The sequence below is a fragment of the Elaeis guineensis genome, chromosome 10 (assembly GCF_000442705.2).
Source record: "Elaeis guineensis isolate ETL-2024a chromosome 10, EG11, whole genome shotgun sequence".
Lineage (NCBI taxonomy): Eukaryota > Viridiplantae > Streptophyta > Magnoliopsida > Arecales > Arecaceae > Elaeis > Elaeis guineensis.
The window spans coordinates 3,746,137-3,772,922 of record NC_026002.2 but is presented as its reverse complement, the minus strand read 5'-3'; the positions used below and the strand labels follow the sequence as shown (position 1 = coordinate 3,772,922).

The window sequence follows — 26,786 nt, the reverse complement described above, 5'->3', positions numbered from 1 at the left end:
CCACCAACCGCGCCACCTTGGATTTTGGGGGTCATGTACGCTAGTACCAATGGTATTCATCGTAGATTACTATGGGATTCCATCATTCATGTCTCCTGTTTGGGGTTACCTCTTTTGTTGCTTGGTGATTTTATCTTTCTTTAGGCTCGAGACAAAAAATAGGGTTAACCATTTCGGGTGGATAGAGACATTAGAGAGTTTCGAGCTTGTATTCGGAGTTCCGGGCTGATAAATCTGGGCTTCGAAGGACCTTGTTTTACTTGGTGCAACAATCAACAAGGTCTTGCCAGGGTTTGGGAAAGACTTGATCAGATCTTTGCTTCCGAAAGCTGGTTCAATCTCTATCCAGACTCTAGAGTTAAGCATTTAACCAAATTCGCTTCAGACCATTGCCCTATCCTTCTCATGGCTCATCAATCCCAAGGTAATCGTCATTGTCCCTTTCGATTTGAAAAATTCTAGAATTTGTGTGATGGGGTCTAGCATGTTATTGCCAAAGCATGGAGGGGTCATGACCACCTTCCACCGGATGCTAGATTGACTGCCCTTCTTAATAAAGGTCAAACATGAGGTGGTGAAATAGAACAAGTATAAAGTGAAAAATATTTTCAAGAAAGGGGATCGGTTATATCACCAAATTCTTGCCTTGCAGACTTTAGAGGCTCAGCAAGGGGGTCTTGATAAGCAAGCTCACTTGACTTTACTTCAATTGCTTCAGGAATTCTATAAGAACCTAAAGCTGCAAGAAACTTACTGGAGGCAAAAATCAAGAATTACTTGACTTCGGGAGGGTGATTCTAATACAAGGTTCTTTCATCAATCTACGCTCCTTAGATGCTGGTGCAATCGGATTTTTTCTATTAAAGATGAAGCTGGGAATTGGGTTGAGGGTGAGGGGGAAGTGAAGGAAGTGCTGCTTTCTCATTTTCGTCGGCGATGGGATCAAGCGCATCACATCCAAGAGCTTTGGCTTCCCCAAGTTCAAAATACTATAACTAAAGCTCAAAATGCTAAACTTATCTCTCTAGTGACAGAGAACAAAATTGTTCAAGCTATTAGACAATTGCACCTTGACAAGGCCCTTGGTCCTGATGGGTACCCCTCCTTTTTCCAGAAGTATTGGCCCATTATTAGCAAGGAAGTTGTAAATGCTGTTCAATTTTTCTTTTATACTGGCGCCATGCACCCATCATGGAATCAAACATAACTTGCCTTAGTTCCAAAAACCAGCAACCCCTCTACCTCTGCTGATTTTTGCCCAATAAGCTTATGCAATACTATTTATAAGCTTGTAGCCTCTATTCTAATGCTCCGACTGAAACCATTAATGCCGGGACTAATTCTCAGGAGCAAGGTGCATTTGTCTCCAGTCAAAACATCACAGATAATATTCTAATTGTCCAAGAGCTTATGCACTCTATCCATACAGCTTCAGGCACAAGAGGTCATATGATAATTAAGACAGATATGGAAAAGGCCTTTGATCAACTCCAATGGCATTATCTTCTTAGAGTTTTGCACAATTTTAACTTTCATTCTCAATTCATAAAATGGATTGAGGGCTGTGTGACTCATCCTGAGTTTGGCCTTCTTTTTTCAGCTAAGTGCGGTCTTTGACAAGGATGCTCGTTATCTCCATATCTATTTACTATGTGCTCTGAAATGCTCTCTCTCTCTTTGCATGCAGCTGTATAGACCAAGCTTCTAAGAGTCTATCAATCATGCTCCTGTGGCCCTCAAATTTCTCATGTTTTGTTTGCAGATGATTGTGTTCTCACGGCTCGTGCCACTATTCGTGATGCTCTAGCTTTGAAACTAATCCTTGATGCATACTGTCACTACTCCGGCCAAAAGATCAACACTTCCAAATCTTATCTTATCTTTAACCCAACCACACCTTCACAAATCAAAGACACCATCACTTCTCTTTTTCAGATGCAACAATGCAGGGGTGTTTGGACTTATTTGGAAGTTCCCATAGCTTCATGCAGCTGCCTGTATCTTCCTTATTGACAAATTGTTGGCAAAGGTATCGGGGTGGAAGTGGAAGGCTCTCTCCCTTGTGGGATGAACAACCCTTCTTCACTCGGTGCTGATGTCCATTCTTATTTACTCAATGTCATCCTTCATATCCCTGCTGCTGTTATTAATGTGCTGGAACGGAAATTCCATGCATTCTTATGGGGCCACACTTCATCCCAAAAAGGTGTACATTTGGTCTCTTGGGCGGCTATCTACTCTCCAAAATCTATTGGTGGCTTGGGATTCAGATCTCTTCGACTTATGCAGAATATTCTTCTAGCTAAAATGGCGGCTAATCTGCTTCTCAACAACCCCTCATTGTGGGCGCAATTGGTCTCAACTAAGTACCGATTTCCTGGTAATTGGGTATCCTATAAAACCCCAAAAACTTGTTCTCCCATTTGGAGGAAAATATGCCTTCAGGGTAACAGAATACAGCATCATTTTATTTGGCTTATTGGAAATGGTTGTTCAATTAATGTCTGATCTGATCCCTGGATCACCAGCATCCCTCTTAACCAATGGCCTTCTTATGTGGCAACTTCACATGATCTTGCTGAATATAAAGTTGTTGCTTTCATTGCACCTGGGAATCGATGGAATTATGTTATTTTATCCAGATTCTTCAATGCTGAAATGATGACCTTGATATCCACATTGCCCCTCGTGCAAGGACAATGCCACAATGGTCTGATCAGCTCGGTTGGGGTCCCACTCGTTCATCCTCAATTTCAATGAAGAATCTCCTTCATATCTACCAGACTCCTACATTTCCTATGGTTTCTACCAACTTCTCCGGGATATGGAATTTATCGGTGCCCACGAGAATCAAATTTTCTATTGGAAATTACAATTGTCAATACTTCCTTGTAAGGAATTCCTGAACTCTCTAGATATTCTTCATCAATCATCCCCTATGTGCGACCTTTATCCTACTTATTTTGAGGACTGTCAGCACATTATCATCCTTTGTACTTTTGCTGATACGTGCTGGACCCAACTTGCTGCCAACATCACCAGATTCAAGCCGCATTCTTTGTCTGATCTACAAAATTTCATAGCTGATACCAAGGCTACTAAAGAGGCTAGGGCTCTTACAGCCTATATGGCTGCTCAAATCTTGGATTTCCGGAACATGCACATCTTCAGATGTGAGCAAATATCTCCCAATGACTTGCTTAGGCAATGCATATGCTTTTATCAAGATAACTTCACTCACATTCCATCCAATTCCTTGATCACCATGACACTCAGTCAGGAACTGGGGTACTTCCCTGTTGAGTCATCAGCCCCTTTTATCCCCAAAATATATTTCTTGGGTACCTCCTCCCTTGGGAGTGTTATGTTTGAATTTTGATGGAACTATTGTTTGCTGGCAGCAAGCGCTTATCATATTGTGCTGTCCCACATGCAGAACTTATTGGCGCCTGGCTTGCCCTCCTAACTTTTACTTCCCTAGCGATACCTGCTCGTATTCTATTGCAAGGCGATTCAACTACTGTCGCTTCTTGGTTAACCAACATATCTGATGCTACGTCCCAGCTCTCCCCCTGGCTCAAGGACATCAAAATGTGGGCCCATTCTTGCCTTAATTTTCAAGTTCAGCATATTTGTAGGAGGGTAATCAAGCAGGTGATGGGCCGCTAATTATGCCTTGCAGGGGGATTCTTTATGCAGCAGAAATGATAGGTTACATCCTCAGTTAGCTAGTATTTTGACTACTGATGCACTGCAAATCACTTTTCCCTGACATGGTTAGAGCTCTGATTAAGTATTTACTGCATCACACCAACCTCTGTTATATTTTCAATTATATGGTTGCTTGTCTTCTTGGGATAAGTTTCATCACCACTGATGTTTTAAGGGCTTATTTGGACATGTTTATTGCTCCACTACATATGTTTCAATTGGCACGGATACATATGTCATGGGTTGTGTTAGAGGAATGGCTCATCATCACAGCAGAACCTTGTCTGTCTTATGCATTCGAGACTACCCTCTTGGTTGGCTGCTACTTACCAATGATCTTCATCTTTTCTATTGCAAGAACAACCGCATGAATATGACTCAATGGCTTCTTTTATTAACTCCCTTACAATTTGATTGGTATGCTTCTCTTACAATCATATTGCAGCTGAAACATATCAGGTGCATTTTGTCTTTACAATTGGCACCGGTGGGTCTTGATCTTTACACTGACAAATGGCACACCAAGAAGCACTTTGGCACTATTGCTAAAATCTCAAAATTTTTCCACAGTTATCTTCGCCGCTGGCTGTATGATAGTGAGACATCTTCTCTCATGACATGGCATCCCCCAAATGATGTTTCTTATAGCAATGATTCTGATGGAATTTGCAGCAGTATCTATAATGGGTCAACTTCTAAATTTCTGATGGGGTTGTTGCGTCCAATCTCCTGTTGCGCCCGTCGTCGGTGAAGAGCACCTGCAAAATGAAGTCCACACTGACCAAAAATGTGTCCGGAGGGACCCTTCGATGCTTCAGCGGAGAGTGGTGAACAGCAGATGAATATTCAAAGAAGTAGAGTTTCAGCTCTCAAGAGTCCTTACCAAATGCTGTTCATTTATCTCTTTTTATAGACGAGTTGTTAATAATCGTTTGTAATGGTTAGACACGTAGATCCACTTATCTCGATATTATGTGATCATGGGATGGATGGTTATACCCGCGACTGATCATGTTTTGGGCATTATGCACTTTTTGCGCTAGTATTTCTGGTTTGTCGATTATATGTCGGAAGTCTAAAGATGTCGAATGTATGTCAGCAATTGAGGAAGTCCAAATAACCATCGGTTGGCAACTCTAATATGCCGACGGTCATCGGTCTAAATCAGTCGAATCGTCATAGTTGGAGTTTGTCAAGAATGGTTGAGGATAGCCGACTGTAGTCGGCCCATCGATTGATAGTCGGCAGTTCGTGCTAATTAGACCGATTGAAAGTCGGGGGAGTCGGCTGAATTGTCCCAATAGGGATATTGGTTTATACTTACCATTTGGTAGAGCTGGCTTTTCCCATTTGGAGATTAACCTTCTGCTATGGTTGTACATCTGCCCCTATTACTCTACAACCATCACAACCTACTGCTTACTTGTCACTCTGATCTTTTCTGGATTTCTATCGGGTGACCACAGATGCATTCTACTGCTAATTTTCTTCGTTTGCTTCTTCAATCTTAGGAGATATCTGATATTTATTGCTTTGGGTTTGAAGTTGGCAAGAAATTATTATTATTGTCTTTTGCAGACAGCATGTTATTGTCATTGGTCTTTATCGTCCCAAATGGTGATTTACTCTTAAAACAAGCTGATGGGAAAATGAAGTGCAATAGCCCTTTTGGGGAACTGTTAAATGCTTTAATTTACTCTTACTCCTTCCCAGATGATGTTTTAGCTGCAAAAGATACTGATGGGAAATGCTCTATGATTCTTAACAGTCCATGCTGGCATACAAGTGGAGGCCTGTCCGGAACATCTTTCTCTGTCATTGTGGTTAGGTCTCATGGAGAATTCAGAGGCTTGTCGTATCCTCTATATGCTGTCTTCATCAATGGATTACTGCTCAGATACTTATGATTTATAATAGCATCTGTATTCAGTCATTTCACAATCTTTATATAACTGCTCATGCTGTTTCTCTTAGCATTTCTATATCTTCATCCGTCAAGGGTTTTCAAGCCGCTATTCATCCTACATCTCCAGTTTCTATGCTTTGTTCCACATATAAGAAACTCACAAGAGTTTTGGACACTGATTTATACCTGAAGCTTGCTAAAGGGATGATCTTCAATTTATTTATACAGCTAGGGTCATGGAAGAGGAATGCAGATCTCATTGATACTATGCAAAAAGACACTATGCTGCCAGCTGTATACTGGTTTTTCTTCTCATGCCATATATTTCACTATAGTACCTGTTGCGGCCAATCCTCTCGTCGCCTGGTCGTCGGAAATGAGTGCCTGCAAAAGAAGTCCGCACTGACCGGAGGTGCCTCCGGCGGGACCCTCCGATGGTCAAGTCAGAGAGGAGATTATGCAACAGTAGAAAAGAATCGAGGAGCTCAGCGAGAGAGCGAGAGAGAGAGAAGAGGGAGAGAGTATACGCTCGAAGGTTTCTGAGAGAGCCCCCTCAGCACTGTTGCCTTTCCCTTTTATAGTAGGGCGCAGCATGGCGTCGTCATTAATAGCGCCGACAATAGGAGAGTTGTCAAATCGTCGAGGACTGTCAAATCGCCGTGGGACTGTCAAATCACTAGGGTTGACCCATGCCTTAGGTGGGATAAGGCCCAGGATGGCTAAGCCGCACGTCTCTGTCAGGACGGACAGCCTCTAGTGGTCGTACGGCGTTTGAAGGAGTCGGCCGACTGTACGTCGGGCCTGATCGAGGAATGCGGGTGACAGCCCAGGGACCCTCCGACGGACAGTCGGGGGTGCTGCGAGAGTCGGATATCAGGCTCCCCAGTCCGGCTAGTCGGGGGGGGAGAGAGTCAGCCCGACCGACATATGTTCGGTCGGGCGGCGTCGGCAGCCGTCGGTCGGCGAGTCGGGCGCTGGTCAGACGGGCCCGACGGTGAGTCGGCGTGAGAGGGTGGGTCGGTATCGTGACCCGTCGGTGAGTCGGCGTCAGGGTCGGTCGGTATATCCCAACAGTTGCCCCCCCACTCCTGAGCCTGATGCCGCGTCAGCCAGCGCTTCACCAGCATCGGTAGGTGGGGCGTCGGGCGAAAGGAGTGGATCTTCATTGCGTCATGCCCTGATTCTGCTGATCTCACCAGCGGACGATCCGGACAAGTCGGTGTCAGATGATTTGACGTTCGATGATTCGATGTCAGACGATCTGGTGTCAGGCGATCCGGGTCGGATGGTTCGATGTCGGACGATTGGTGTCAGACAATTCGATGTCAGACGATCCGACGTCAGACGATTCCTGGAGAACGCAAACCGCCGTCTGGCGCTCTTTGGGAGTGTGGACCGCCGTCAGGCGTCCCCTCGGGAATGCGGATCACCGTCAGCGAATTAATTCTAAGGCGCGGTCTTTCCGCCACGTGTCGGGAGGTCGTTGGGCCAGAGTCGTTCAAGCAAATGAAGGCGACGTGACCAGATCTGAGATGGGCGCATCGAACCGTCGGGCCAGAGGAGGGTCCGAATGCTGCCACGTGTCGATCATCTAAGAGGTCCTCGTCGGTGCGCCCCCATCCCGACCGTCGAGGGGCCCTATAAATATGGGGTCACTCGTGTCCAGAACCTCACTTTTCATGGTTTTGCTGTCGAGACTCTGCTCGAGCGGTCCCCCCCCGGTCCTAGGCAGCTGCTTCTGCCTTCATTCCTTGGAAGATCCGTCTGAGACTTTGGTTTCCTTTCGCCTTCTTCTTGCTTCTTTTGAAATCCTCTCCCCTTCTTCTTCTCTGTCTTTTCCTTCTTCCTGGTTCTGGCATCATGGCCAGGACTTCTCCTCGGGGAGCTCAGTCGGGGAATCCGACTGATGATCTTCGATCGACCCCGGAAGTGGAGGTCTCTTCACTTTTGGGGCCGAATGTCGATCGGCTTCGGGATCAGTATTGTATCCCGGAGCAGTTCCGACTCTTCGCCCTGGGGCTGGGGACGGGTCAACAACCCGCCTGCGGGCCAGGTGGCTTTGTATGTCGAGGACCTCCGGACTGGTCTTCATCTCCCGATTCCGGAGTTTGTTCGAATCTTCTAGATTATTACGGACTTTATCCGATGCAACTGGCGCCGAACTCAGTTCGGTTAATAATCAGCTTTGCTCTGTTGTGTCAGCTTTTGCCGACCAACCCTCGCATCTCTCTCTTCCGAGCGTTCTTCATCCTCTGACCCCACCTAAAGCCCGAGGGTGGTGGCTCTTCAATCTGCGAAAGGGTTTTTCTTTCATCACTGGTCTTCCATCGTCCATTCATGGATGGAAGAATCAGTTCTTTTTGTTTCCTCTTCTTCTCCTTAGGGTTTTTCTTCCTGCTGGGGCGAGCCTCGGACTGAGGCGAACGAGAACAACCGAGTGGAGGCGGACGACCGAGAGGATTTCTACCGACTCAAAGACATGTCGGTACCGAAGCAGAGGGAGCTTGTTATCGAGCAAGCCCTCTATGACGCTGGTCTGAGCCTGGTCCCCCGTCTAGGTATTGCCCAGTCCGTCAGTTGTCTTTTCGCTTCTCGTTCGTCTCCGAACATGTACTGATTCTCTTATTGAAAATGTAGGTACGCCGCGAGGATGAGACCAACCGACGTCGAGATCAAACAATATGCAGCGAGAAAGAGGCCGGCGTCCGGAGCCGGGCCCTCACGCCCGCCGAAGAGGCCCCCGTCGTTGGCGCCGACCGCCGCAGTATCGGCGGCTGATCAGTCGGAGCCGGTCATCGGCTTTCAGCGCCGGCGGCACCACCAAGGAGCAGCCGGTGGAGGGGATGGCCGAAGGAGCGTCAGCGGTTTCACCGATGGAAGAGGCACAGGATGTGGTTCGGGAGCCCGAACGTCCTTCGTCGGCTCCCGTTGCTGCCTCGGGGGGAGCTCAATCAAGTTCGAGCTTCCCCTCCTTCCCTGATCTACGGGCCTGGGCAGCCGGTCGAGGGAAGGCCCCAATGGCCCCCACAGACGACTCAAGGTCGGGGGTCGCGCCACGTCGTCTGGCACCCGGGTCTCCGAGGGAGCGTCAGCCCTGGCCGACCATAACTTGGCCAAGAGATTATGCCAGGGACCCTCCTTCCGACCGACGTGGAGGTTCTGAAGGCTCGGCAGGTGACCGAGATGCTGTCTTCCTTTTACCCGACCATGATCGGGGTAAGTTCTGCCTCGCCTCCTTCCTTCATGGTTGTTTTATTATTTTATCTTTCTGACGGTCGGCTTCTGTTTGCAGTTGATTTACACTATGTCTGAATTAGAGGCCGGATACCGGAGGTTCGGGACGTCCGAGCGCCTGGAAGGACAAGGCGGTGACCGCCGAAGCCGAGAAGGCGGTACAGGTCGAGCAGTTGAAGCTATCGACTATCGGGAGGCGAGACTTGAGGATGAGATCTCTCACCTCACAGACGCCTTGGCTGCCTCGGGGGCCGAACTCAAGTCGGCCCGCGGGGAAGCCAAGCGCAAGGGTCGAACCGCTCACCGACTGCGGCGCGAGCGGGATGGCATCATCGCCGAACTCGAGGCCGAACGCGAGCAGCTCCGGATTAGCCTGGGAAATCTCGCCAAGGCCGAAGAGGACTTGTCAATCGCCCAAGCCGAGCTGACATAGCGAAGGCGGAGACGGAGTCGGCGAAGGAGTCATTCGGTCGGGTGGAGGCGGAGGCTTGGTCGGCGAAGGAGTTATTAGGTCGGGCGGTGGAGGACTTCTGCGGCTCCGACAAATATCGGGAGGAACTCCTGGAAAGTGGCTTTGCATCGTACCGGGTGGGGTACGAAGACGCTCGGGATGTAGTCCAGCTTTGTACCCGGAGCTCGACCTTAGCGCATTGTCCCCCCAGGATCCGAGGATCAGGCCACAGAAGAGGTGGCCGACCCATCGTCGGGGGACGCTGCCGCGGTGGAGGAAACCGTTCCGGAGCAGATCGTCGAAGAGGAGACGGCCCCGACCTCCGACCCAGCGCCGACCAGAGCGAATGCACCGACTGCCCCCGAGCTCCTCCCGGTGGAAGAGGTCGACTCCGAAGAATGATCGGAGTCTTGTTGCTTTTTGTTTCACTTTATATACTTGTAATCGGGCTTCGGCCCAATTTTGTAGACTCAATATTTTATGAAATGAAGCATTTTCAGCTTTCTTCCCTTTGCATGTTAAGACGCATTCTGGCTTAGAGTCGTAGAGTCGTAGGGTCGTAGGGTCGTAGAGTCAGGTATAGAGTCGTAGACCCGACATACCTTATTAGGTCACTCGGTAACATCCCAGGTCGTTAGCCGAGACAGTCGGTAGCGTGCGTCATGGAGAAGGCAAGGCGAGTTCCGATCACAAACCGCCCGTTCCGATGGTCGTAGGGCCGACCGTCGGAGGCTTGGGTCGAACGTCCGTCGCCCGATCGTAAGTCGGGCATGTTCGTTGAGTCGTAGGTCAAAGTCGAGTGTGCGTCGCCCCGACGTGAGTCGGGCACGTTCACTGAGCCGAAGGTCGACCGACCTCGGGCACAACCCGATGACCCGATCGTTGCGTAGGGTCGAATGTTGGTCCGATGTGATCAGTCGGATGGCGTCCGACGCGTTCGGTCGGGAAAACGATGGCAAGTCGAGTTCCCGTTACCTAGACTGTGGTCGGGCACATACGTCGTGGCGCGTGATAAACGGTGGCAAGCCGAATATGCTTCGACCGATCGTGACCTGGTCGGTAGGTTGCGGATGCGACCTTGATCGCGTTGGCGCTTGGCCTTTCTCGGTTGGGGCCAAGTCGGTATGTTAGCCGATGGTTTTGCCCGAGAGTCTGATTGTAGGAGCGTGGCCCCCATCGTCGTGGACATATCGGTCATCGTAAGTATCCGATATGTTGTCGGCGACTGGGCCGTTGGTTCCCAATGGAACGTTGGGCTCAAGTTGGGGCGTTGGGGCTCGTACTTCTGGCGAGCACCGTCCCACAGTCGAAGAGTCGAGATTTCAGACCCCGAAGTTTTAAAACTAGACTTGTATTCCGGACAAGTGGATACAAGGTTCACTGATAGTACAGCTTTAGATTGTCGGCATTTCAGGTCTGGAGAATGGCATTCCCTTCTAGAGTCTCCAATCGGTAAACTCTCGGCCCGTAGGTGTCCGCTACTTGTAGGGTCCTTCCCAGTTCGGAGCCAATTTTCTCTGGTCTAAAGGCTTCGAGACTTCTGCCTTTCTTAGGACTAGATCCCAGGCCTGAAGTGCCTCGGCTTGACCTTGGCGTTGTAGTATCGGGCTACTCTCTGTCGGTAAGAAGCCATGCGGAGTCGAGCCTCGCACCGGAGTTCAGGCAGGAGATCCAGGTCGGCCCTCCGACACTCGGAGTTGTCTGGCTCCTGATACTGCTCGACTCTAGTCGATGGTAGCCCAATCTCGAGCGGTATCATCGCCTCCATCCCATAGGTCAAGCTGAAGGATGATTCCTCGGTTGAGACACGGGGTGTCGTTCGGTATGTCCATAGGACGGAGTTCAACTCCTTGACCCAGAGGCTTTTGGCTTCATTCAGTCGGGTTTTAAGTCCATGCAGAATGGTTCGGTTGGTCACCTCGACTTCTCCGTTGGACTGTGGGTGCCCGACCGAGGTTAGTCGGTGCGTGATATGGAATCTCGCATAGAAGTCTCTGAAGTCTTGATTGTCGAATTATCGTCCGTTGTCGGTGATAATGGTATTCGACAATCCGAATCTGAAGATGATGGACTTCTGAACGAAGTCTTCCATCTTCCACTCAGTGATTTGCGCCAAAGGCTCGGCTTCCACCCACTTAGTGAAGTAGTCGATCGCGACGACTATGAACTTTCGTTGACCGGACGCCGGAGGGAAAGGCCCGAGTATGTCGATTCTCCACTGGGCGAAGGGCCACGGGGCGACGACAGGAGTCAGCTGGCTGGCGGGTCGGTGTTGTATGTTGGCGTACCTTTGGCATGGTTCGCACCTCCAAACCAACTCAGCCGCATCCTTCTTCATGGTGGGTCAGTAGTAACCTTGTCGCAGGACTTTGTAGGCCAAGGACTTGCCCCCCAAGTGATTACCGCAGATCCCTTCATGCACTTCTCTGAGGGCATAGTCCGCGTCGGTCATCCCCAGGCACTTCAGCAAGGGAAGGGAGAACGACCTTTTGTAGAGTCGGCCGTCTACCATCACATATTGGGAAGCCGCCCACCGAAGTCGTTTGGCTTCCGTGGGATCTTCGGGGCCAGTTCCGTCGGTCAGATACTGAACGATCGGATCCATCCAGTTCGGCTCTGTCGCCAATTGTAGCACCTCTTCAATCTTGTCGATGCTCGATTGCTCAAGACTCTCTATGAACGTCCGACCCAAAGTGCCGTAGTCGAATGTCGCAAGCCTGGAGAGTGCGTCGGCCCGAGCGTTTTCCGTCCTGGGAATGTGAAAAATCTCGAAGTGCTTGAAGGGCGCTACGAGATCCTTTACTTTTTGATGATATTTGGCCATAGTCGGATCCCGCGCTTCGAATTCGCCTTTGACCTGTCCAACGATCAGTTGAGAGTCGGAGAAGACTTTGAGACTGCCGACCCCGAGCTCCCGCGCCAACCCCAAGCCCGCGATGAGCGCCTCATATTCGGCTTGATTATTGGAGGCCTTGAAGTCGAATCGGAGGGCGTGCTCGGTAACCACTCCCTCCGAGTTGGTGAGCAGGAACCCGGCCCCGCTCCCTCGAGCATTGGAAGCTCCGTCGATGTGCAACACCCAGGTTGAATCAGGGTCACATTCGGAGGTCCCAACCTCTTCGGGGCTCCCCTGTTCCGACGGTCGGTCAGTCGTCGGACATTTCGCGATAAAGTCGGCCAGGGCCTGAGCTTTCAGAGCAGGTCGCGGCCGATATTCAATGTCGAACTCGCTTAGCCTCACAGCCCATTTTGCTAACCGTCCTGATGTGTCAGGGTGGTGCAGGATATCTCTCAGGGGTTGGTCGGTGAGAACCACGATAGCGTGCGCCTGGAAGTATGGACGGAGCCGCTGTGCTGAAATGATCAGAGCAAATATCATTTTCTCTGCCTTCGAGTACCGAAGTTCGGCTTCGTGAAGCACTTTGCTGACGTAATATATTGGTTGGTGAACTCAGTTCTCGTTTTCTCGGACGAGCACCGAGCTAACTGCCTCTAGGGAGGTAGCCAAGTAAAGATAGAGTACCTCCCCGACCTCCGGCCTTACAAGTAGGGGCGGAGAAATCAAGTATTTCTTCAGTTCCTCGAAGGCCCGTCGGCACTCGTCCGGCCAAGAGAAGTGCTTTGCTTGTCTCAGGGTTTTGAAGAACGGGAGGCATCTCTCAGCCGATCGAGAAATGAATCGGCTGAGCACGATGATCCTTCTGTTAAGTTGCTGCACCTCCTTTTTGGTGTCCGGATGTCGCATGTCGATGATTGCCTTGATCTTCTCGGGGTTGGCCTCGATTCCTCTTGCGAAACAAGGAACCCGAGGAACTCCCCGAGGTCACTCCGAAGGCGCACTTAGTCGGGTTCAGCTTCATGCGATGTCGTCGTAGAGTACGGAAGGTTTCTTCGAGATCTTGCACGTGATCCGAAGTTTGCGCACTCTTCACTAGCATGTCGTCCACGTACACCTCCATGTTGCGCTCGATTTGGTCTTTGAAGACCTTATTGACAAGTCGCTGGTAAGTAGCCCCGACGTTCTTCAGACCGAAGGGCATTACTCTGTAACAGTAAAGGCCCTTGGCGGTCACGAAAGCCGTATGCTCCTCATCCTCGGGTGCCATCCGGATCTGGTTGTATCTGGCGAAGGCGTCCATGAAGCTGAGCAGTCGATAACCGGACGTCGCATCTACCAGCTGGTCGATCTTCGAAAGTGGGAAGCTGTCCTTCGGACAGGCCCGATTCAAGTTGGTGTAGTCGATGCAGATCCTCCACTTCCCGTTGGCTTTCTTCACCATAACGACATTGGCGAGCCAATCGGGATACGTGGTCTCTCTGATGAAGCCCGTCTCGAGTAGCTTGTCCACTTCTTCGTCGATGGCCTTCTGCCTTTCGGGAGCAAAAGATCGCTTCTTCTGCCTCACCGGCCTCATTGCTGGGTCGATGTTGAGTCGGTGAGTCATCGTCTCCGGGGGAATGCCCGACATATCCGCTGCCGACCAAGCGAATACGTCGGCATTGGCCTTCAGCAGCTTCACTAGCTGCCGTCGCCCGGGGTCGGGTAATTGAGACCCGACCCATACTATTCGTTCGGGATTCTCCGTTATCGGGATGGGAACAAGCTGTTCGACCGGTTCACCCCGTTCTTCCTCTTCCGTTGGTCCAACTTGTCGACCGTCAGGGAGCCCTTCGATTCGTCACTTTGAGCAGAGATCTGAAAGCATCGCCGAGCGAGCTATTGATTCCCGTGCATCTCCCCGACCCCATTTTTAGTCGGGAACCGGACCAGCAAATGATAGGTCGAGACTATCGCCTTGAGGGCGTTTAGTCCGGATCTTCCAAGTATGGCATTGTAGGCCGAAGGCACTTGGACGACCGCAAAGGTCAGACGGACTGTGCTTTGTTGTGGTTCAGTTCCAGCCATCACGGGCAAAGTAACTTCCCCTTCCACCGTGACCGCATCTCCGGCAAAGCCTATCAGGGGCGTAGAGATTCTCTTGAGCCGGTCAGCCGACAGTCGCATTCGGGAGAAGGTCGAGTAAAACAAAACATTCGTCGAACTTCCATTATCTACAAAGATCCTTCTTACATCATAATTTGCTATTGTTGCCGAGACAACAACAGCGTCGTCATGGGGGGTTTGGATGCCTCGAACATCTTCATCTGCAAAAGTAATTACATTGTCTTGGTGCAGCTTCTTCGTCGGCTCTCCTCCAACAGTCGCCCCGGACCCAGTCGTTTGGAGATCGTGTTGATGACCCCGATCGTAGGCTGGTTAGTCGTTGCTTTTTCAGTCGGTTGGGGTCGTCGGTCGGCGACGGGTCGAGTCGGCGGGTCCCTCCAAAATTTGTCGAGATACCCTCAGTATATGAGGGCCTCGATCTCATCTTTAAGTTGGATGCACTGCTCAGTGTTGTGGCCATGACCCCGATGGAATCGACAGTACTTTCGCCGGTCGAGGCCCTTTGCCTTCAAAGGCGAAGGCCGTCGCAGATATTGCTCCCCTTCGATCTCCATCAAAATCTGCGCACGAGGAGCAGAGAGAGGAGTATAGGAGTCATACCTGGGACGCATCGGCCTCAGACTCCGCCGTCGAGGCGACCTCTGGTTCCGTCGCTGGGGTGAGACCTGTTTGTCGGTCGGGGGCCTGCTAGGCTCGACAGGGTCCCGACCCTTCCTTCGCTTCTCCTTCGGGCCCTTGGCCTCAGTCTTGCACCGATCGGAAGCTCTTTCGTCTGCGCGCATGTACTTGTACGCGCACTCCAGCAGTTCGGCGTACGTTCGGGAGAGGGTCTTGTCCAAAGAATAGGTAAATCGGGACGCCCTCAGCCCCCGCTTCATGGCCGAGATAGCCATATCTTCATTGAGGTCTCGGACCTCGAGCGTGGCCACGTTGAATCGCGTCACGAAATATCGGAGCGTCTCATTTTCTCCCTGTTTGAGGGAAAAAAGCTATCCGAAGTCCGTGGCAGCTTCCGGCTGGTGCTAAAGTGGGTCAGAAAAGAATGCTCAAGCTGTCCAAAGGAGTGAACACTTCCTGGGCGAAGGCCGGAGTATCAGGCTCTGGCCGCTTTGCGGAGTGTGGCGGGGAAGCCGATGCAAAGGAGGGCATCGGTCGCCCCTTGGATCATCATGAGAGCCTTGTAGCTCTCCAGGTGGTCAATTGGGTCGGTGGAGCCGTCATAAGGCTCCACGTGGGGCATCTTGAACCGACTAGGAATCGGCTCGTCGAGGATAAGTCGGGAGAGAGGTTGGGCGGTCTGGAAGTCGACGTCGTTCGAGGACTTCTGTCCGTCCACCTGCAGCTGGGCAAGCCGACGGTCGATTTCTTCGAACCTGCGTTCGTAGTCGTTGGCCTGTCGGTGCTGAGAGATCCCGGGGGTGGAGTCTCCCGATGACTCTGAGAGGGAGGCGGAAGACGTTCGCGGCCGTTTCTCCTTCCTTGCCCGTTCCAGCTGGGAGGGAGTCGGTCGTCGAGACCGATGGGTATCAAGTCGCGGCTGCCTCTCCTCCTCTCGGTGGGAGTGCTGCAACAGCTGCTCCCAAAGAGGAGACGGGGACCGACGTGGGCGCCGGCGGTTGCTCTTGGAGGGCATCGAGTGTGTCGCCGGTTGCTCCATCGGCGAGTGCGGCAACCGGGTTGGTTGCTGCTGAAGGCTCTTGACTGCGTCCGTCAGCACGGTCATCTACCGCACAATCGCCGCGATCTGTGCCTCCGTGGTCACCACAGGACGTGGAGAGCTAGGTTCCGCCATGGAGGGTAGGGGAGAGGCTTCTTCCCGACGGAAAGAGTGCCTCGCCGATCCAGTACCCTCGATCGCTGAGCTCTGGTTCTTGTCATCTCGAAAGGATGTCTCGAGTTCTGTGGGGGTCGCAATCTCTGTTCCTTAGCCTGCTGCCCCCTTCCTGGCGCGCCAAACCGGTTGCGGCCAATCCCCTCGTCGTCTGGACGTCGGAAACGAGCGCCTACAAAAGAAGTCCGCACTGATCGGAGGTGCCTTCGGCGGGGACCCTCCGACGGTCAAGTCAGAGAGGAGATTAGGCAACAGTAGAACAGAATCGAGGAGCTCAGCTAGAAAGCAAGAGAGAGAGAGAGGGAGAGAGTATACGCTCAAGGGTTTCCGAGAGAGCCCCCTCAGCACTGTTGCCTTCCCCATTTTATAGTAGGACGCAGCATGGCGCCGTCATTAATAGCGCCGACAATAGGAGAGTTGTCAAATCGTCGAGGACTGTCAAATCGCCGTGGGGCTGTCAAATCACTAGGGTTGACCCATGCCTTAGGTGGGATAACGCCCCAGGGTGGCTAAGCCGCACGCCGCTGTCAGGACGGACAGCTTCTAGGGGTCGTACGGCGTTTGAAGGAGTCGGCCGACTGTACGTCGGGGCCTGGTCGAGGAATGCCGGATGATAGCCCAGGGACCCTCCGACGGACAGTCGGGGGTGCTGCGAGAGTCGGATATCAGGCTCCCCAGTCCGGCTAGTCAGGGGGGAGAGAGTTGGCCCGGCCGACATATGTTCGGTCGGGCGACGTCGGCAGAGTCGGGCGCTGGTCAGGCGGGCCCGACGGTGAGTCGGCGTGAGAGGGTGGGTCGGTATCGTGACCCGTCGGTGAGTCGGCATCGGTGAGTCGACGTCAGGGTCAGTCGGTATATCCCAACAGTACCTACTTCGAATTGTGGGCTTCTACCATACTTATGGGGTGGAAAGGATGCCCAGTCTTTCTCAGTCTATATCTCCCTTATGTTATCATTGTAATTTTACTTTTCTCTTCTGTATGTCTTGTGAATTTTGGTTTTGAGGTTATATGGTGTTCTACTTATCTTGTAATATCCAAACCTTGTATTATCTTTTTTAATCTAGTTTTGCTCCTCCATTTTACCAAAAAAAAAAAAAACTAGGACGGGTTTGCTTCCCAGGACAATCTCTAACCGCTCAGAATTAAGATTAAGAAAGAAAACGAGGAATCTAAAATCAGCATTTCGTTTAAGATGATTACCGGTGCTCAGACCGCGTCTTATATTCACCGTTAATCAAAAAAAAAAAAAATGATGAAAGAAAGATAACGCGCTGAAACACCCAAAAGATAATTACGGAGAAAGAAAATTAGTGGGGCCCGAAAGTCCAAAACGTGACACCTAGAACACGACCTTCGCGGTTCGCCGTCCATGCGCCACATCATTAGCCTTTTTCCTTTGAGGACTAACGACACCCACAAAAGCGAAGCCCCAAACGAACACCCAACTGCCAAGCGATGCAACTGGCCCAGGCTGTGAGTCGGGTATATTTTCGTAGCCTTTTTTGCAGCTACATTTGCGAAAAAGAAATAAAAATTATGAATAAAATAGATTCTAACTCTCTGCAACCTAGCAAGTAATCTACTTAAAAACAAATAAATAAATAAATAAGAATTTAATAATTTCTCTGCCAAATTTATGACTTTTAAGTAATATTTTAGAGAGAGAGAGAGAGAGCGTACTTGGTTTGAACGGAAACGGGCGCCCACGACCGGGTGAAGAGCGTATCCCCTCTGGCCGTCGCGAACAGCGCCAACTCCCGCTCGCTCCTCCGGCCCTCATCCTCCTCCCTCTCCACCCCAATCCGCCGGATCGCCATCCCCCGCCTCGTCGCCGCCTCGGGGAAGTCCATCGGCCTCCGCGGCACCATCCCCGCCGGCACCCTCACCACCATCACCCCTCCTCTCCCCGTCCCCTTCCTCACCCCGCTCACCCCCTCCGCTTCCTCCCCCTCCACCGCCGACACCACCACCGTCCGTCGCCGGAGCGGGAGAAGCAGCAGCAGAATGAACCCGTTCAGGAGCAGAAGCAGGCTTCGGAGGGCGCGGAGCGAGACGAGCGACAGCAGCCTGTTCACCCGCCCGCTCGTCCCCGACGTCATGATCAGCGGCCGTGGCGGCGCGATCGCTGCGGCCTTGATCGTGGAATCCATTTCGGTCGATGCTCGCCGCCGGTGACTCCCCAGGCTCCGGTTCCTCTTCTTGTGGAACAGGCGCTGGTGGGGGATCCTCGTCACCGGAACGCCTGTCCCGAATCTCCCGATACAGAGCACATACGCCGATATGTCGAGGTAAAAATCTAATATTTTTCACTGAAGTCGTCCTCTTTACGCCCGATTTCGGAGGAAATGCAATGATTCCCCAAGGATCGAAGACTGCCCAAAATTTCAAAACATATAGCTATAAATTAGGAATTAAGATTAGGGTTTGAGATAGGAGGATTTGATGCCTTGCCGTCCTCTGCTTTTATACAGGGAGGGGGCAAGAAATGAAACAAGGCGAGACGTTTTTTTTTATGTTGACGTCTTGCCAACAAGATAAACGTTTCCAAAAAATAAGGGCTCCGGCACGCTTGTTCTCTTCGTCGTGATCTGAACGGAGGGCGAGGAGAACGCCACGTGTCTAGATAAATGGACTGGTAGCCGGGTGCGGCGCCTGGCGGTGTTGGTGGTCTTTGAGTTTGCTTTGGCTCCTCCCGTGGGTGTACGCCACGTTGCATTCCATTACTATCGTGGGACCCAGTTTTGCGCGGTTTCGCGTAGGAGAGACGGCGTAGGGTCCAGCGCGTACGGTTGGATGGGCCGGTTTGATTGGAATTAGAAGTTATAACTGAATCGCGTGTTAAGGGTCTGGTTCAAGCCGTCTTTCGTTGGGCCGGACTGGTCCGGTCTGGTCAACCGGAGTCATGTTTACTTTATTTTTGAACGGCCCTCTGATTTGACTAATCTAGAAGGGAGAGGATCAGCTGTCTGGAATTGGACAGCTATGAACCTCATCAATTGGTTGGCAACTGGTGGAACTGGGACCCACAATACATCCTGCCAATGATAGCTGGACATATCAGCATGGAAGGATGGATGCCGTCTTGAAAAGAGGAAGTTTTAAGCTTGCTCGATTACGGAGTGTGCTTAAATTTAATCTAACGACTCGAGAAATGGTCAGTGGTGGAAGGCTGGTCCGGGTCCAACATTTGACTGACCATTTAGTTTGTGTTTAGTGTTATGTAAGAGATGACACAGTGATGAGAGGATCTGATCTTCCAAGTAAAGGAAAAATCCTTGTGTATCCTAAGGTCTTCCTATCCTATGATTAGGATAGAAACAGACAGGCCAACTAAATATGGTCAGACTTTTTATTTGTGCCATTTGATTTGATTTAAGATTAAGAGCCAGTTTGACCCGAGGAAGTAGACATCTGATCTGATCCAAATTGAACCATCCAAAACCTCAACCTAACCCAACTTAAAAATTTTTTGACCAAAAAAAGTTGATTTAAACTAGATCAGGTTTGATGCTATTTGCCGGCCTTTGTTCGGATAGGATCTAATTAGTTTGAGCCAACATTTCCTTTTCATAGATTGAATTTGAAGTTTGAACAGAATACCACAAGCTCTATCATGAAAAATCAAGTTGAATTTGGTTTAGGGCAAGTAAACAATTCTTTCAACCACGATCACACTTGGCTTAAATTTAAATGGACATATATTGAGCCTAGTCTGACCCAAGTAATTGTTGATTGTCTAACCTAACCCAAGCAACTAGTTGGTTCGAACCAGTTATGTTAAACTATCCTAAGTTGCATATAGATTCCATCTATGTGAAATAGATATACAATGCAATACAATAATCATCATCATGAAATATCTGAATTTACCTATGGTACAATAACTTGCCGATGGACATAAACCCTACCTGGCCTATTTTTGGCAGATAACATAACCAATCCTTACTAGAGCTGGTCTCGATTAAATCAAGAATTGTCCAGCCTAAAAGCATTCTTCATGGGGTGGAGCAGTTTTTCTCAATAACAATAAAACATAATTTTGGATATTTTGTCTAATTATCTGCAATCATGGATAATCACGCAAAGGACCAAAAGAAGGAAAGCATTTTCTTCTTCTAACTAGGATTTTTAAATACACCTACTTATTTTTTTCCCCTTTAAAATTAGTATGGTGGAAGTCTACACAGTCATCTTCAGGAAAAATCAAACTATATGGGTTTTGCTTCTAGGTCGAACACCTAATTCTTTTAATTGAAAATGTATATCATAGAGGAAACTGTTGAGATAAGATAAATGATGGATTGTAAAAGCCTTTATCACTCACTTTCTTTAGAACAAGATACATGTTTGGTTATGAAAGAGGAAGCCCAAAATAAATGGGTTAATGTAGAATAGACTAACCCAAACCCGTTTTGACATTATATCAAAGTATTTTAACTTTGTAGCAGATCCTGGATTATTCTGACTCGATGGGAGGAATAGGGTGAGTTGTACAAAATGCACCTTCTGCCTTCGGAAAATGTTCCTTGATTCAGTTGATTGGCATTGTTCTAGTTGGAGGGGTCCAGAATTCAAACCTGATTGTGGCATTTCCATCAATTATAGAGTCAAGTGATCTTTCTTGTCCCGTTTTAATCTAAAACCAATGAAAATTTGAAAGTGCTCTATGATAGAAAATATAGAGTGCGGATCCCCTGCATTACACCGCATGACATGGTGCATCACATGCACCATCCATTATATATTGGACAGCTATGCATAAATGTGAGCCATGCGATATGTACATCATGTACGGCTGCATGCAGCTGTCCATCACACGATAGATGGTATGCGTGATGTATCGTATTGTGCAGTTTATCATGAGTATCGCAGAGAATCTCTGCTCGGAAATATAATGTCAAGATAAAATAGGTGTTGAATTGTTAAATTGATAAATTTATTAAAGGTGGCATTAAATGAGCTAGAAGGTATCCCATGTGAGATCGGTGTTTCTCCTTCTTCTTGCGAGGGAGAGTTTAGTTCCTCTGTGGTATGAAATTTGCACCACAAAAATTATACAACTTTGAATAGATATAATTGGGAAAATAAACAGCTGTCACTAATTTTAGAAATAAAGAGTATCATATTGGATGCCAAACATGATATATCACAGAGATGAGCAACAACTGTCCATCTTCAAAATAGATAATACGGTGCCTATCCAAACATAGCCCTCTGTGATGCAAACACGCACTTCAAAGAATCCATAGTCAAGAGAGAGATTAGAGTGCCGTGGGTTGCAACCCTCCAATTTTTTTTATTAAAAGAAATAAAGCAAATTATCTATAAGCATGAGCAATGCATGTATCATGGCAAATATTCTAAGGAAATATTTGGTTAGGGAGAGTGGAGGTATGGAATTGAAATAAAAGTGGATGACTTCCATTCCAACCATTTAGTTGGAAAGAGTTTCATTTCGATTTCGAAGTAATATAGAAATGGCTCAATTTATATAGAACTCGATCCTTATTTTTCTCTATAGATTCAAATTTTCATTTCGATTTCGTTTTCAAAACATTCTTATTTTTATTTCGATTTCAATTTCGATCGCGAACCAAACCTCTTCTAAAATTAGTTGGTTATAAAAATTATCACTGTGACTTGAAAAATATTTTAGTACCAGAACCACAAGCAGAATCATGAGAAACAGCTCATGGCTAGAAGCAAAGGCAATTTCACTGTCACTGGTTCTTATTCACCGTTATATTTTTGACATAGTGAATAACACGTACAAGTAGCCAAGATGAAGATAGCAAAGCCTTTCTCTATATAAAACAAATTTTGCATGAGCCTTTAAGACAATCACGGAATTTTTCCCATGGAAAACCGTCATGTCAGCAACATATGCTACTGATGATGCAAGGACCACATAGAAAACCGTACGTTGAATGACATATGCCACTGTGTAAGTTGTCCCCTTCCCACCAAATATCAGGTTTGGGTGGTATCTTTCATACAAAAAAAAATGATATAATTTTTTAATGATGTGCAGAATCATGCAATAATCACTATGAGATCCATGCAAAAAGACGAAACAGAAAATTCGGATTGCTTGGAGCTCTGTGCAAAATATACTCTAATGGTTGATGTCGTGAAAAAAAAAGATCAATCATTTTTTGTACGGAAGATACCACTTGAAAGCCTAATATCACACTACGTCCTTTTCTTAAGCAATGCATCATGGACGCAAAGTCATTACTCGTTGGTGATTGTCTCGGGTGGGCATGTGAACAAAAGATGAGCATAGGTTTCAAGTGGTCCATCTAATATGGAAGTTGGTCGCTGAGCGGTACCATGAAATTCGTCTGCGCCACGTCCTCATCCGTGAAAAATTGCTGGGTGATATGACTACAATAAAGAAAAAGAAAGATACCTGTCCTACTTGTCTCCAATTATTCAAGGATAGATTGGGTTCGGATGATTGAGCAACCTAATTTGGTAAATGATGAACATATGAAATTTATCTTTGGGCATAATTACTAATCATGCTAAATTACATGCTTTTAGAATCATTAAATAAATCATTCATAACAAGCAATGCATATTGATATGCCTCGGATCCGATTGTTGCAGGCCTAATTAGTCCGGCTAATGGAAGCTTACCAAGTGACGTTCACTAAAGGCACCGTAAAGACAGTAAAACTCATTCATTAAATGGTTGTTACTGTTTATGTGAAGATCAATATAGACATATGTTTAGCTTCATTTTAATTATTTATTGAAAAAATTTTGACTACGGAGTTAAAAATCTATATAATATCTTTTAACTAATTTTTTTAGATGAGATTCTGGATTGCTACAAATGATATCTGAGCTGATTCAGCTCATAATCCATATGGACTAGAGGATATTACAGCATGGATTTGTTAGAGCTAATTATAGGCCAATTGTAGTGTTTATAAATTGATCTATGCAAATTTGGATCTTTAGTAAGGCAAGGATGCTAGGACTTAAGTGGAAGGAGTATGTAAGGACTCATACAGGCATGTGTTTAATCTCATATTGATTATTTGTTAAAAAGGACTTAGATACTTATATAGGGTCAAGGAATCTACGTAATATCTTTTGACTAATTTTTTTGAGTGAGATCCTAAATCATTATAACTTAGTCCATGAGCACACATCCTATGCAATTAAGTCTCGCAATGTATGTAACATGTTATTGCTCACCAAGCAGTTAAGGTGCACATTTGTCTTTTTCAATAACCGACTAACTCTTATTCTTTATAAGCTACACTCGAGGGACCTCCAAATACAGTTATACTATGCTACTCTTGCTTTCATAACTTTCTTAAATCTCTACTGTTCTCTAAGATTTGGATTGACTTAAGCATCAGAATATCTCTGCTAGATAAAGTCGAGCAACCTTCTATGCTTAATTTATTCTCTTTTGCTAGTCTATCTTACCATTTCAATTTCAATCCCACCTTACATATTAGACTTGTAACCTTGTCAATCAAGCAAGCACTACTCTTAAAATGCAAATAGGTTGGGTTATATTTTATATTACTACAAAAAAAAGTTATGACAGTACTTATACAGCAGCAGTTTCTAAAACCGCTGCCATAGAACTTACGGCAGCAATTATCCATAACTGCTGCCGTAGGTAGATAACCGTTGTCGTAAGTCTACCTAAAGCAACGGTTATCTATAGATCAGACCTACAGCAGCGGTTACTATAACTGCTACCGTATGTTATACCTATCATAGTGGTTATAAATAACCATTGCCGTAGGTGATCTATAACAACGATTATATCACCTATAGCAGCGGTTACTATAATCGCTGTCGTAAGTAAAAACTTTGTCATTTCATAACTTTTGATTCAGAGGTCGGATTTCAGTGATTTTTTTTTTTATTTCATATAACTTTTTAAGATCTACGTGGCTACAATGATGATTTTGTGAAAAAACATCATTTTACCCATCAAATTAGAATTTTAAAGAATTTAGTCGATACTTACAAATAATTTTGGATGATTACGTGAACCTGTAATAATGAAATAAAATTTCAAACACATCTTCACCATTCATTATCTAAATAATTATCGTTAGAGTATCCTTACAAAAGATCATCTTGATCCGATAGCCCTAGCTTTATCGATTATTAAAATTCAATTTTGACGGTCTCGAACGACTGTGCGTTGATTTGATAGATAGAACTATCGATGGGTCCATAAATTTACGATGATGATCTCGATAATATTTGTAGAATATTATCAAAATTTTATTTCAATCGGACATCATTAGCATGATCAATTTAGCACGAGATGATTTTGATCGTTAAATGAAAAATGAGTGATCACAAGGCCAATCGACATCCGATTGAGATTATTTTTTGAATAAATGATCTTTGTTAATACTTTAATCATTTATATGGTGATGATCATAAAATTCAAACCATGCGTATATGTTAGAATCTATTTGAGTACATCTTACAAAAATACAAGTATAATTACTTAAAGAATTTAAAAATGAATAGCAAGCGATATATAGTTTTAGATCGTTCATATATGTGTGGTTTGAATTTTACAATCATCACCGTACAAACGATTAAAATAGTAGAAAAGATCATTTATCTAAAAAATCATCTGATAATCGGATGCCATTTGATCTTTTCATTACTTATTTTTTATTTAACGGTCTAAATCATTTCGTGCTAAATTAACTATGATAATGATGTCCGATTGAAATAAAATTTTGATAGTGTAATACAAATATCACTGAGATCATCATTACAAATTTTTGGACCCATCGATGATCTCTATCTATCAGATCATCATGCGGCTGTTCGTGACCGTCGAAATCAAATTTTAATAATCGACATATCTAGGACTGTCGGATTGAGACGGTTCGTACTTATGATAACCACAACCATATCTCTACATATGGTAGTGGTTATCACTAACTGCTGCCATAGATTAGACCTACGACAGTAGTTACCGATAACTACTGCCATAGGTCGTCTATGGTAGCGATTATCGGTTACCGTTGCCATAGGTCCAACTTATGATTGATTATGATAGTCTCATATCGATTATGGAAGAAATGAATAACCTGTATATAACGACTTAAATAGTCAACCAGTAACAGCATGGGCTTAAATATTTTGCGATCTCTCTCTCTCTGGGCCCCCCACCATCATCGTCGCTCGTCGGCTGTCGCCATTGCCGTCGGTCGTCGTCGCCACCACCGTCGGTCGCCGTCGCCACCCTCTGCCGCCGCCGTCACTCCGATGGGCCAGCCGCCGCCTCCCCTCCCACTGACCGGCCACCATCCATTACCTACCGGCCATTTTGACCGATGAAAGGCTATGGTAGCAGTTGCCAAACCGCTGCCGTAGTATCTATAGCAATAGTTGGACAATCGCTGCCATAGCTGTACGATAATGATTGCTATAGCAGCGGTTGCAAAACCACTACCACCATAAAAAGCTATGGTAGCAGTTGCTATAGCAGCGGTTGTAAAACCACGGCCATACCTTTTTATGACAGCGGTTGACATAATCCCTACCATATCCCAAAAAATTGCTGCTATAGGTCTACGATGATGGTCACAATGATAGTAGTTGTCTAACTGCTGTCGCAGACTATAGCAGCGATTTTTTGAGCTATGGCAGTGGTTGAAAATCGCTGCCGTAGCCCTATTTTGTAGTAGTATTAGCAGCAATAGGTACAACTTCTATTATATCATCTCCAATGCTTGTTGCCTTTCACTCAAGTTTAAACTATTCTAATTCAACATCTAGGATGGATATTGAAGCTCTACATTTACATGGTTCTCCATGAATATATGCATTGAACATTTCATATTATAATAAAACATGATTTAGGCTATCCCAATCAATTAAAACCTCAGGACTTCTTTCTAAATATTTGTTGCTACCGATTCCGAGCTGGCTCTGAGGTCGGTTAGTCTGACAGATGCCGAATCGAGGTTGAAGTCAGCCTAGACTAGAGTGAGCCGAAGTGGGCGACACCAACAAGTGGAGAACGGACCTACAAATAAAATCTCTAATCGAAAGTATTCTGGAGGACTTTCTAATGCTCAAATCAATGGATAATCAAAGAAATATAAAGAAATAGAAAGAGGAGAGTTTGTGAAAGGTTGAGACTTATTTGGGGTTCTTCTTTTTTTTCTCTATTTAGAGAAGGGGAGAAACTACTCTTCCTGCTTTGAGTGGTGACCGTTCTGAAAGGTATGCGCAAATCTCGCTGGTGAAAATCACATCCCATATTCGGAACATAGAGTAAGCTAGCTATTGCCTGGCTATCATGCAGATCCTCCCACATGTGGTTACGATTGCCTTATTTGGCTTACCACGATTGAAAGATTGATCTCCCTCTAGATTATGAGGTCTACCTAATTGGGCCAGTCTTCTCTTTGTTCACAATAGATGAGATTAGGTTGGCAGGGTCTGACCATGTGTCCTCGGCAGTAGCCGATCTCAAGGAAGGTTTGGCTTTGACTGAAGTCAAGGTGACACCCCCACCAATACCCATAATGTAATGTTAAGACTAATCCTAGTACACAAGACTCCTGTCACCATAGCATCTGTTAAGCCTTATCCTTGCAAGCGGAGAGATTGATCCATGCTTTGAATCTATGACATCAAGATTATAAGGCAACTTTTCTGCAGGGCCAAAGCCCACTTTCTGTACATTTGAA

At 47.1% G+C, this 26,786-nt stretch overlaps 2 protein-coding genes across 2 annotated transcripts in view; both read right to left on the bottom strand.

Annotated features, from left to right (window-relative positions):
* The window catches only part of LOC105036557 (uncharacterized), a 29,530-nt gene extending 10,981 nt beyond the window's left edge, over positions 1-18,549 (bottom strand). The window contains 1 exon segment of the mRNA XM_073244301.1: positions 17,761-18,549. Coding sequence (XP_073100402.1) covers positions 17,761-18,230 — 470 coding nt within the window. The 5' untranslated portion in view covers positions 18,231-18,549.
* LOC140852081 (annexin D5-like) overlaps positions 1-26,786 on the bottom strand; it is a 207,683-nt gene that overhangs the window by 89,899 nt on the left and 90,998 nt on the right. The gene's annotated exons all lie outside the window — the stretch shown is intronic.